This window comes from Podarcis liolepis (assembly GCF_965112155.1).
Source record: "Podarcis liolepis genome assembly, chromosome: 6".
Lineage (NCBI taxonomy): Eukaryota > Metazoa > Chordata > Lepidosauria > Squamata > Lacertidae > Podarcis > Podarcis liolepis.
Genome location: NC_139559.1, coordinates 69,333,490 through 69,346,868, shown reverse-complemented (window position 1 = coordinate 69,346,868; position 13,379 = coordinate 69,333,490). Strand labels below are relative to the sequence as shown.

The following is a 13,379-nucleotide window of genomic DNA, read 5'->3' as shown; positions in this document are numbered from 1 at the left end:
GCCACACGAAGGGATCACCATAGCACCCTTGGTCCTAAATGTGTTGGAGATCATTTTGCATTGCTTTAGTGTAAAACCAGGCTTCAAAAGCAAGGGGACTTATCTGAGCTCTTGGGAACACCAGAACATATGGCCGACAATTCAAAGTGTTAGTGCTGACCTTTAAATCCCTAAATGGCTTTGGCCCTGTATACCTGAAGAGCGTCTCTCACTGAGAGAAGTGAGGTTACAGGGAACCAAGTTGAGGGCCTTCTCGGTAATGGCACCCGCCCTGTTGAACTCCCTCCCATCAGATGTCAATGAGATAAAGAACTATCTGACTTTTAGAAGGCACCTGAAGGCAGCCCTGTATAGGGAAGTTTTGTGTTTGCCGTGTTGTGTTTTAATTTGTTGGAAGCAGCCCAAAGTGGCTGGGGTAACCCAGTCAGATGGGCGGCATATAAATAAGCTGTTGTTGTTAGTTGTGTATGGCCTTAGACACCCTTTGCTAGCTTAGTGCCCTCTAGACGTTACCGGACTACAGCATCTGGAGAGCACCAAGTTGATGTCTTGTTAAAGCAAGTTACAAACCTCAGTTTCTGAACTGTTCGGGTCAAATGATCTGTCAGAGCTGTAATTGTATTTCTGAGGGTTTACTTAACTTTCTGTGTTTAAAACCTATCTTTGTGCCTTTTAACCAGGATCTCCCTCACAAGAAATGCAGAGAAGCTTCATTCTCAGGAACACCTCATAGTCCAGGAATATCTTGACAAGCCCTTTCTTATTGAAGGCTACAAATTTGATCTAAGAGTGTACATTCTGGTGACTTCCTGCGATCCCTTAAAAATATTTTTATATCATGACGGGCTAGTGAGGATGGGCACAGAGCTGTATCATCCCCCCAATGATTCAAATCTGGTAAGTGGTTGTTAGGATCAAACGGAACACTTCTGAGTGCAGCACAAAATACCGTATTTTTCGCTCTATAACACGCACCCGACCATAACACGCATGTAGTTTTTAGAGGAGGAAAATCCGTAGGCATGCCACCCGTAGGCATTCCCTCCATAACACGCACAGACATTTCCCCTTACTTTCTAGGAGGAAAAAAGTGAGTGTTATGGTGCAAAAAATACGGTAGTTTAGGTGCCAGAAGAGGAAAAGGAAATGACATTTTGAGCAAAAAAACAGTGCACAATTTAGTTAGGCAAATTCTAGTCCTTGTTTACCCGGGCCACCTTGTGTTGGAGCCTGTGATTCATATCAGCTAGCTAATAAGATACAGACTCAGAAAACACTGTTCACGTGTTCCTTCAGGATCACACGTTTAACATTTTGATGTGTGTGGAAACAAGGCTATGCCTGCTGTCTCCACCCCCTAACCATCCCTGCTTGCCCCCCATCTATGTACTGGGAAGGTCCGAAATGGGAGGTGGGGAGCTTTCTCTGAATGTGTGATCTCTACTGTGACTTGGAACCATGCAAGTAGAACAGACTCCCCTCTTCATGCCTTTTTCCAATCCGTGGACAACATGAGTGTGTCGTGACCTTCAGCTCTAACTTTTCACCCTCGTGGCTGTAAATTCAGAGAGAGAATATCAAACTAGAAGAGACACTTGTCCTTGGAAGAAGTTCCAGTTGTTCCCGCTGCCCTGGAAACTCCAGCACAAGAGAATCCTATGTTGTTGACATCTCTCTGGCCTTGGGATAATTGCAACGATACAGAAAATACAAATTGTGCCTTGAAAAGGACAGTTAAGCTACATACTTGCATCTTGCAGTGGAAAGGCCTTGCCTCATTTTTTTGTTGCTATCCCAATAGCAATGTTTTTCTGAGCGGCTTTCATTATCAGTAAATGTTGAAGTGCAGCTGCTAAGCTTAAAATGATGATGTAGCAGATCTACCCAGGATTTCAAAGATTAGGGCTGCAGTCCTAATGTGTGTTGGGGGTGAAGGAGAACCAAATGCTCACCTGAGCTGCCTCATCCAGTACACTTCTGGGCTGGAAGTGAGGATGCAGCAGCCATCTTGTAATTAATCATTTTCTGCTTTAAAAAAAACCAGCAACCCAATTTTCCTTTCACTTGGAACAGACATTGAGTGTCCCTTTTTGTGGTCAGAGCTCTCACTCCACCCTCTTAGCGGGAAATCTTCCTATGGAAAGCAAGTATGGTATAGTGATCAGGACAATGGACTTGGACCTGGGCGACCAGAATTCAAATTCCCAGCCAACCATGAAATTCACCAAGGGACTTTGTTCCAGTCATGAACTCTGATTCTCACCTAACAGGCAGTGCTATTGTTCTAGAGAAAGAGGTGCCAGAACTCGCAACAAACACCTCCCTCATACTCTTTGAATGGCAATGGCGCCTACATATGAGCTACCGGAACTGAGTTTCCGGAGAGTTCCAGCTAGAAAATAGCCCTGCTAACAGGTCCAATGTGAGGATAATATGGATGGGGGGGGGGATTAATTACACAGTCTTGGGCTCCTGTGGGATATAACTGGCATTAATAAGTAAGTACGGTCCTTGGGACACCCTCCTAAGGACCATCATATGACTGTAGAAATGATCTTAAAAGCCCTGGAATAAAAATAAAACGGTGTTTTCCTGTCACCAGATGGAACCCAAAGGAGACAAGCAACTTTGGAGAGAGCTGGGGGGGGGGGGGGGCTAACAGTGAGAAGGATCTTTTCCCAGTAGCCACCTGTGGCATGTCAATCGGTGGCAGCATCCGGAGAAAGGCTTACCTCGGATTAATGTCCATGAACTGTCTTTGTACCTGTAGCTCAGTAGCGACCCTTTCCTATCTTCCCTTCCTTTCAGAGCCAGCTGTTTATGCACCTGACCAACTACTCTGTGAATAAGCATAATGAGCGTTTTGAGCGGGACGAAACAGAAGATAAAGGCAGTAAGCGCTCTATAAAGTGGTTTACTGAGTTTCTGCAAACAAATCACCTTGACGTTTCCAAATTCTGGAATGATATTTCAGTAAGAGAAAACTAATAATGCAATAGCTGTTTTCAATGTTTATGTTGGCCTATTACGAGTGCTCCTCACTTCTTGACTTGGACTGGGACGCAATCTGGTTTTTGACTCATTGCAGGTTCTTCTTTGGATGCACATTTTTATATAGCTAAATTATTTGGCAGAGTGCAAACTCGATGATGTTTCATACAAAGCCTTCTTTCAAGGCTTGAGGCTGGGAAATTGACACAAGAATCAGATTGTTTCAGCCGAGTGACAAACGCATTAAACAAAATTCAGTTTGTTTATGTGCCCTTGTGATTTAGAGTGAAACCAGCTGTTGATTAGATTCCTTAATTTTGCACAGTCAGTCTTGTCTCTTGTATTTGAATGTGTATTGCTTAATGCCTTTTGGTGATCTGAAATGAAACAAAACAAAATAACACCTAGATAAATAACGATGCTGCTTCCCCCATCTCTCTCTTCTCTGCACAATCCCCCAGGAACTAGTGGTGAAGACTCTCATAGTAGCAGAGCCCCATGTCCTTCACGCTTACCGTATGTGTAGGCCAGGACAGTCACCAGGAAGTGACAGTGTTTGCTTTGAAGTTCTGGGGTTTGATATCCTGCTGGACAGAAAACTCAAGCCATGGCTCCTAGAGGTAAGCTGCTTTAAAATAATAACAATAATAAGACAAGATCAGAAGGTCGGCGGTTCGAATCCCCACGATGGGGTGAGCTCCCATTGCTCGGTCCCTGCTCCTGCCAATCTAGCAGTTCGAAAGCACCTCAAAGTGCAAGTAGATAAATAGGTACCACTCTGGTAGGAAGGTAAACGGCATTTCCATGCGCTGCTCTGGTTCGCCAGAAGCAGCTTAGTCATGCTGGCCACATGACCTGGAAGCTGTATGCTGGCTCCCTCGGCCAATAAAGCGAGATGAGCGCCGCAACCCCAGAGTCAGCCACGACTGGACCTAATGGTCAGGGGTCCCTTTACCCTTTACCTTAGACATGGAGGAGAAGACTATCATCAGCCCTAGCCATGATGGCTATGTTCTACCTCCACTGTAGAACACCAGTTGCTAGGAATTACATTTGGAGAAAGCTCTGCTGGACTCCGGTCTTGCTTTGGTTGGCCACAGTGAGATCATTGCGCTGGACTAGATGGACCATTGGTCTGGAGATGCAATGAGGTTGAGGGAACGTTCTTTCATATGTGGTGGACCTGTAAAATGGTAAAGAGTATTGGGAAATAATCCATAATGAATTGGGGAAAAATGTTTAAAAGTATACATTTCCAAAAAAAACCAGAGTCCTTTTTGTTGGGTGATAATTCAGACGGAAATTCCCAGGTGTCAAAAAAGGTTAGTTATGTATGCCACTACTGTGGCCCATGTTTTGTTAGCCCAAAAATGGAAAATCGAGCAAGGTTCCGACTAAAGAAGAATGGCAACTTCAGCTGATGGAAAATGCGCTGCTTGCAGACTTAACATATAGAATAAGAGAACTAAGAGAACACACGTTTAGAGAAGATTGGAAAACGCTTATTGAATATATGGGGGGAAATTGTGTGCACTTGAAAACGTTGGCGGCATTAAGATCAATTCAGCTGTGTAAATAAGTTTTGATGGAATGCCAAATGGTTTAGTTTATGCAGGGATTTATGATATGCAAAATGAACCATGGAAAGAGAAGGGAAGTCATTGACATTTTAACAGAAAAATATAATAAGAATTACCAAAAATAAAATAAAATAGATGGGCCGTTGGTCTGCTCCATTAGATACCAGACCTTCTTAACAGTTTCTAAGTGTTACAAAAAGGATGCAATGCAAAATCTCTGAACCATGTACGAAAACAGCCAGGTCATTGAGCAAAGCTAACCCATATTATAATGGATGGCCTTTGGCAGCCCTGCATTTTATTTGCTGGGAGCAGAGAGCAGGAGAAGAGTGCAGAGGGCTGTTCCTCCAGGCTCTCCATCATTCTCATCTGTTTGGATGCTGGACTAGGTGGATCTTCTTATGTTCTGAAAAGGCTGGCCGTGTCTCAAAGCCAGCATATACCCAGTAGAACTAATCATTGAAGGCCTTCCTGGACGAGAGCTTTTTCACAGTGCACAAAAGAGCTCAAAAGAGATGGTGATTTAAAATATGAATGGGTTTTATCAATGCTCGGGAAGTCCCTTTTCATGATACACCCCCCACTTTGAGAGAGAGCAAGTGTAGACAAGTCAAATATTTGCTCCCTCTTTGTCCTGGCCTTGTGTCTTGTTTTAAAGATGGAAGTGCTTGCACCATCTAGTGGAAGAAACATGGAAGATTATCCTGCAAGCAGAGCAGTAGTGTCTCATCTGGAACATTCATTTTATTAGCTAGTTTATTTCTATTAACTAATTTTATTAACCACTGGCTTGGGAAGCAGTTTTCACACATTAGTCACCATCCGTGTCTATCCTGTAGTTCCTTATGAAATACTGTGTTTTGATGCATTTACTCCAAAACCACCTTTGATCCGAAATGAGAAAACCTAGTTTAAAGATGGTAATACATACGTAGCCTAATACATCAATAGCTGCATTTCTTCAGAGACACAGTCCTTTTGTTTCCATCTTGAATGCATCTCAACATGCCTCTTCAGACTCCCCGTTGTTTCTGAACTGAACTGTGTTTCAAGCGTTTTTATTTTTGTATTTTTTATCGGCCGCAATGTTTTATGCAAACACTGTGTAGTACATAAGAGTGGGACAGAAATGTCCAGTTTACACTGTCTAGAGCTTCCTCACGAGAGCAGTGGTTGCATGACATCTTTTGCTTGTAAGTGGGAGAGAGAATGCCCTTGTCAACACAATAAATTGTCCTAGCTGGCTTGCACAGGACTAGATTGAAGAGAATGATATGGTGTGCCATCAAAGGAGGATATGCAAAAGTCGAGGATATGCAAAATGGCGAGTCCAGAGAGGAAGAAGGCAGAGGAGGCAAGAGAAGGAAGAGTGTATAGCTGAAAACTGGATGATGAACATGGCAGGTTGGAAGCAGATTCTAGACACAGCCTTGATCCTAGATGGACAAGGGGAAGCAGTGGCTAGGAGTGCTCATCTACGTCCATGTCTTGGGCTTGCCGATCAGAAGGTTGGCAGTTTGAATCTGTGACAGGGTGAGCTCCCGTTGCTCTGTCCCAGCTCCTGCTAGCTTAGCAGTTCAAAAGCACACCAGTGCAAGTAGATAAATAGATGCTTCTGTGGCGGAAAGGTAAATGGTGTTTCCGTGTGCTCTGGTTTCCGTCATGGTGTTCTGTTGCACCAGAAGTGGTTTAGTCATGCTGGCCACATGACCCGGAAAGCTGTCTGTGGAAAACACCAGCTCCCTCGGCCTGAAAGCAGAGATGAGCGCCACAACCCCATAGTTGCCTTTGACTGAACTTAACCGTCTAGGGGTCCTTTACCTTTTTGTTTTTTAATGGTTTCCACACAAAAAACACAAAAAACTGAAGGCGTCCCTTTTGACTTCAATGTTTGAATGACACAGTTCAGATCTATCCAAACCTACCCTGATAATCTTCTGATGCCCTGGGCGGACAGACACAAGAGACAGGGCCCTCTTTGCAGTGATGCCAAGATAGTGAACTTCCCAAGTCAAGCAGGAAGGCATTATCCATGGGCTAAGAACCCTCAATAATCAAGAAATTTAGTTCCTCAGTGTTTGCACTCCTGGGGATGATTCAAAGTGTGTTTTTGGTGAACACATGAGGAATCTCCATTCAGACCTTGGAGGTGAAGCTGGTGGGGGGGTTTGGGGATGTTGGGGCCTGCACACATGCACCCCCCAATTATTTCCAAATAGTTTGGAATAATGCTTGAGAGTGTGGGTGTTTGGCATTTGAAAGCTGGGCCCCAGTGTTATGTCTCTCGGTTATTTTGTGGATTAAGACATTCCTGGAGATGTTCTGTCGCCTTTAATTTTTTCAGATTAACCGAGCCCCGAGCTTTGGTACTGACCAAAAAATAGACTATGATGTGAAAAAAGGTGTCCTGCTGAATGCATTAAAGCTGCTCAATATAAGGTAAAATGTCATTTCCCCTGTTGTTCTTTTTGTTAGTGGTTTGTTTGTTTTTTTTGAAGGGGGAGGCAAGAGAGATACATTTACATCATGATATACCAAAGTCATTGTAAATGCTTCATAGGAAACTTGTGGTTTATGTTAAATTCTTCTGAGCCAAATTTAACTTCGTTCCCTCATCAGAAGATATGTTAGTTAAATCTGTTGTTTGATGCGGGAGCTGTAGAAGGCCCAGGCAGCTTCTTCAGGCAGCACTCTGATTTAAATTTGCTACCCACAGTAGGAAGATCTCATGTTGGGGCTAAGTTAAGTCATGAGAGGGAATAAAGATGGGTATATAGTGACCATAAAGATGGTAAAGGAAAAGCCTTGCTCTTTTCCTGTCATCAAAAGGAGCACACCCTTATCTCCCAAATTCTGCTTCCTTGGCACACAATACTACAGACCTTTGACAAATTGCATCTCCCCCTTTCTTTCTTTTTAGCTATAGTAATATGAATTTGTCTTCATTCTTTTCTTTTATTCATTTCAATTTTGTGCTCTTTGGCTGTTTATTGAGACCTCTAAACAACTTCATTTAACAGAAGCTTTCTGGTGCCGTTTGAAATCCAAATTCCTTCAGACGTGCACATTCTGTTGGGTTAGCTCAGTGCTATGGCAGTCTGAGGGGGAGTAATTAATAAATGAGGGAAAACTGCAAACGAGAGGAAAGTTTTTGCAGTTTTCCATCCTACTTTTTCGAATGCTTTCAGCTGTAAATGTTTTATGGGCGCCTCCTCCCATGTGATGCATTTCCTTCGTGTCCTGATTGGTGTGGATTATTTATTTGGTTCTTTAAAAAGAATAATTATATGATTGGCATCTAGAATCGGAGTGGAAATGTAGTTAGCTTTATTTTCCTTCTGGCATGAATCAATTTCTTGTGTGGTTATTAATTTTTAAGTTGTTGTAATAAAGATGCAATAAAATACCACAACTTGATAAAATGCCACCACAAAATAGAAAAAGGTAAACACATTCCCGTTCCAAGATCCTTTCTGCTGACTCCATCTTTTACATTCCCCAAACGAAGCTTTCCAGTCCCATGCCTTTAAATTCTCCTCTTCCAGTCAAGCTCCTTTCCCTGTATCCGGCCCTGAATACCTTCCTCCATCTTTTCCTGAACTGCTGCTCACAGAGGAGATGGGCTGAAGTGGCAGCTTCTATTCCTGCCGCTGCTGCTGGCTGCTTGCCTGTTCGTCCCCAAGGGCAGATAGATAAACGCCATTGCTTCCCCCACACCATGCATTCTCCTGGCCTGCAGCTGATCCCCAGTGTCCTTCCCACTTTCTTGGATGGCGGCCTGCCTTTTCTGGCTGTCCCAGCAATCCATTGGCAGTGGAAAGAGCTGTGCTTCAGGAAAGCAAGTCTGGTCTCCTGCTGATGTATTTCCAGTATGTATCTGAGCTCTCGGGAACACCAGAACATGTGGCTGACAATTCAAAGTGTTGGTGCTGACCTTTAAAGCCCTAAACAGCCTTGACCCTGTATACTTGAAGGAGCGTCTCCAACCCCCACTGTTCAGCCCAGGCACGGAGGTCCAGCACATAGAGCCTTCTGGCGGTTCCCTCATTGCAAGAAGTGAAGTTACAGGGAACTAGGCAGAGGGCCTTCTCGGTAGTGGAACCCACCCTGTGGAGCGCCCTCCTATCAGATGTTAAGGAGATAAATAACTGTGCACCTTTTAGAAGACATCTGAAGGCAGCTCAGCATAGGGAAGTTTTTAAGGTTTGATGTTTTATTATGCTTTTATATTTCTTTGGAAGCCGCCCAGAGTGGCTGGGGCAACCCAGCCAGATGGGTGGGGTACAAATTGAAGTGTAGGTGGGTTCCCACAAGACAAGACATAGTGATAACAGCAAGGACCTTTATTGAACTACATAACTGAACAACAGGGACAAAGCAACTGCTTATATACATTTCTGAAGGCCTGGGCCACTCCCACTCCCAACGTGATTGGCAGTCTAAACTTCCAAGTTGTGAATCATCACTTGGAGTTTAAGGGCCAATGGCAGAGGCCCAAATCTTGAAATGTTCTGTGATTGGATATCATGTATTGAATCAGAACACAGGAGCTCAGAATCCTTAGTCCAGACTCAAGGTCAGGCAAACACAGACCACTGAATACATAACACAAATAATAGAATTATTATTATTACTATTATTATTATTTATTAGAGTGTGCAGGCAAGCAGCGAAGAGTGGCTGCTATTGAAAGGGAGGGCAGGCAGCTTTTGCTCACACTGCCAGCCAGTTCCTTGGTACAGCTGCCAGTGCTTCTACTCTTCATTTCTCAGGCAATGGGAGTTGAGGAAAGGAGCTTTCCCTGCTCTGAGGGAGCTCATGGAGGACACCTTTCTCAGAGGCCTCTGAAACCTTGAACCATCCCTGACGGTGATGGTGACTGTGGATGTCGGGTGGGGGGAGGGGGGAGGGGAAGACACTTCCCTCGCCTCCCAGCAGGTGAGTTGCCACTGCAAACTCACCGACAGGCCCCTATGCCATGATTTTTTTTGCCCAGTGGCTCCTATGCACCAATGTTTTAAAGGCCTAGGAGAAGGTGAGACCAGATGGCACCCCTCTTTGATGGAAGAAGAAGAAGAGTTTGGACTTGATATCCCGCTTTATCACTACCCTAAGGAGTCTCAAAGCGGCTAACAATCTCCTTTCCCTTCCTCCCCCACAACAAACACTCTGTGAGGTGAGGGAGGCTGAAAGACTTCAGAGAAATATGACTAGTCCAAGGTCACCCAGCAGCTGCATGTGGAGGAGCGGGGATGCGAACCCAGTTCACCAGATTATGAGTCCACCACTCTTAACCACTACACCACACTGGATACATTTCTTCTCTGGGTTTCCTTTCATCGCTGTGCTTTTCTGTTTCAGGACAAGCGATAAAAGAAAAAACCTAGCCAAGCAGAAAGCAGAAGCTCAGAAGAGGCTTTACGGCCAAAGCTCTATGAAAAGGCTGTCACCGGTGTCTTCCGACTGGGAGAAACAGCGCCGTTCCCTAGAAAGGAGGAGAGAGGAACTGGTAGATTGCTTTTCCCAAATAAACGAATAAGCAAGCCTCTGTTTTCTGTCCTTCCTCAAGGAACATGTTTGATCATTTCTTAAATGCTCTTGATTTTCAGAAGGAGAGACTGGCACAAGTGCGCAAGCAGATCTCCAAAGAAGAGCACGAAAACAGGCACATGGGGAATTACAGGTAGCTATGTCATCTGGGCTTCCTATCAGGAATAAATCTTGGGTACTGTTGCTTTGTAGCAGGTGAGCGTGGTGCCTCAATCCCATTTGTGCAAAGGTGCTTTTCTGTCAATGGCTGAAAGGGATGGCATGGCTATGACTAGGAAGTGCTGCCAGTTATTGAGTTTAAAAATATTTACCACCAGCAGCAAGATTTACATCTGGTGCAGAGGGCAGGTGCAGTGCTGTTTCATTGCAAATTGTGATTTGGCAGAATCGGGAGGTGACCTTGGAGACAGACATTTCTTGTCCTTCCTTTGTCCAGAGTGAATTTCTTTCTCTCCCAGCCTACCCCGGTTTCAAATCTTGGTCAAGATGAGAGGTTATCGACCATAATTATTGACAGTGTATGTATTATTCTAAAGCTATGATCAAAAGTAATAAGAAGCATGGGGGAATTTGCTGCGGGTTAGAGAGGAAGATGAAGAAGGAACCATGAGCTGCCATGGCTGGTTCCATATTTGCATATTGAATTCCATATTGGTTCCATATTGCTGCGGGTTAGAGAGGAAGATGAAGAAGGAACCATGAGCTGCCATGGCTGGTTCCATATTGAATTCAGGAAGCCTGCACCCAGCTTTAGAGATGAAAAGGTTATTGTTTTAGTGAACTGTTATAATACTCAGCAAATAATGTCAGTCAGGTTTGCTTTTGTTTTGGCATTTACATTATGATTCTTTTAAATTGTCTTTTCATAAACTTTGTTAGGAACTTGAAAGGTGGACAGAAAAATACTTGTAATAACTAACGAACCAACCAACCAACCAACTAACTAACACACACACACACACACACACACACACAAAAGACCCTGGATTACCACTCTAATTAACTGTGAAATATAAAATTACTTATTTCCAGACACTACAGTGAAAACATCCATTGGGTGCTCTGGTGATTTCTGCCCCTGAATGTATTTCTTTCTTTTCTTTTCTTTTCTAACTCAGAACAATAGGGTTGAATTATGAAAGTAAAATATTACTGATTTTTTTTTAATGAGACAGATCATGTTATGCTTTGCTATTAATTGATAGTGCACCTGATGAAGTAAGGTGTGTTTTAATGGAGCTTATTCCCAATCGTGCTTAGGATTGGATCCGTAAATCACAGAAGAGGCAGTAACCTTTCCCAGTCCAGTTTCAAACTGTATTCCAGAGAACCCTAGGTTGCCTGGAAAGCTTATCAGGAGCTTTTTACAGTCAGAAGATCGGTATTAGTGGACAACCGTCTTTGAAAGGCAGCTTTCCAGTCATAGGTACATAGGAAGTTGACTTGCAGCAAGACAGAATATTTATCCATCTAGCCCATTATTTTTTTACTCCAACTGGCCTGCCACTCTCAAGGGTTTCTTCCAAAGAATCTTCTTTATCATCTAAGGGTTTTACCCAAATAATCTTCTTTATCATCTTACCTGGATCTTTTAAGTAAAGTTGGCAGGGATTGAACCTGCAACCTTCTGTTTGCAAAGGATGGGCTCCGCCCCAAAGCTGAAACTTGCCCTGTAGTCAGTCTTGCCTTGAAACGCACAGCCACAGGGAGGTGTTGAGCATCCTTGGGTGCTTCCTCTGCTCATTTAGGACAATGAAATGTACAGTAGACATGGGCACTTCAACGGTGGGTCCACAGGATTCCTGTAGTCCTTTGTCCGCTGGGACCACATAACACCGGTTCTGAGAGATCTGCATTGGCTTCCAGTACGTTTCTGAGCACAATTCAAAGTGTTGGTGCTGACCTTTAAAGCCCTAAACGGCCTCAGTCCTGTATACCTGAAGGAGCGTCTCCACCCCCATCATTCAGCCCAGACACTGAGATCCAGCGCCGAGGGCCTTCTGGCAGTTCCCTCATTGCGAGAAGTAAGGTTACAGGGAACCAGGCAGAGGGCCTTCTCGGTGGTGGCGCCTGCCCTGTGGAACGCCCTCCCAGCAGATGTCAAGGCAATAAACAACTATTTTACTTTTAAAAGACAATTGAAGGCAGCCCTCTTTAGGGAAGTTTTTAATGTCTGATGCTGTATTGTTTTTAATATTCAGTTGGAAGCCGCCCAGAGTGGCTGGGGAAACCCAGCCAGATGGGCGGGGTATAAATAATAATAATAATAATAATAAATTATTATTATTATTATTATTATTATTATTATTATTATTATTATTACAGTGGTACCTCGCAAGACGAATGCCTCACAAGACGAAAACACACAAGACGAAAGAGTTTTCCATTTTTTGAGTCGTTCCGCAAGACGAATTTCCCTATGGACTTGCTTTGCAAGACGAAACGTCTTGCGAGTTCTTGCGAGTTTGTTTCCTTTTTCTTAAAGCCGCTAAGCTGTTAATAGCCGCTTAGCCGCTAAGCCGCTAAGCCGCTAATAGCCGTGCTTCGCAAGACGAAAAAACTGCAAGACGAAGAGACTCGCGGAACGGATTAATTTCGTCTTGCGAGGCACCACTGTATTTGTACATTTATTTATATGGGGGCCATTGCTCTTTCAAGAGTTTTGTGAACAACAACAAGCCCCTGCCCCCAAATAAAGAGAGTCTGGATGCATTCTGCTCCTCTAACCTCCCCAGCTGTCTATGGCAGTCTTGGGCCGTTGGATGGTGTAGTGCAGCTGCTAGACAAGGCGAGGGGTGGCTGGCGCTCCCTTCTCCCAGCCTTATAGAAAGCAAGAGATGGCTCAGGACAGATTATTGTTTTTCAAGGATAGCAATGGGATCTCCCACTCCTTTTTGCAGCACCCCTGCCCCTTGAACTCAGCCTTGACACTTCTGAATTATGAATTATGAATGCAGTATTTTGTTAATGTTTCATGCCTCGCGCATACCTGACGTTGACATTTCAGTGAGTATTCAGCGTTTCAAACCTTCCTCTCTATCCATAGAAGATCTAGCACTGCCCCGTTTTTCCCCTTTGCTTTTTATAGCTCGTAACACCCCTGTTAAACCACACATAGAGTAATTGGACTAGAATTAGTGCCCCGTCCCCACCAGTGTATGCTTCACGTTGCTGGTGAACACTGAACAAATCGTACCTCCGGAGGTTTTGCGCATAAGCCTCTGGGATCAAACTAATATGCACATCTCCGTGGTATGA

The 13,379-nt window shown here is 44.0% G+C and overlaps 1 protein-coding gene across 5 annotated transcripts in view; it reads left to right on the top strand.

Moving 5' to 3' along the window:
• TTLL7 (tubulin tyrosine ligase like 7) overlaps nucleotides 1-13,379 on the top strand; it is a 71,730-nt gene that overhangs the window by 31,208 nt on the left and 27,143 nt on the right. For all 5 annotated transcript variants that reach the window (XM_083510638.1, XM_083510639.1, XM_083510637.1 and 2 more), the window contains 6 exons: nucleotides 681-897; nucleotides 2,809-2,973; nucleotides 3,453-3,611; nucleotides 6,916-7,010; nucleotides 9,933-10,080; nucleotides 10,181-10,254. In XM_083510638.1, the coding sequence (XP_083366764.1) occupies nucleotides 681-897; nucleotides 2,809-2,973; nucleotides 3,453-3,611; nucleotides 6,916-7,010; nucleotides 9,933-10,080; nucleotides 10,181-10,254 (858 nt within the window). The remainder of the gene's footprint in view (nucleotides 1-680; nucleotides 898-2,808; nucleotides 2,974-3,452; nucleotides 3,612-6,915; nucleotides 7,011-9,932; nucleotides 10,081-10,180; nucleotides 10,255-13,379) is intronic.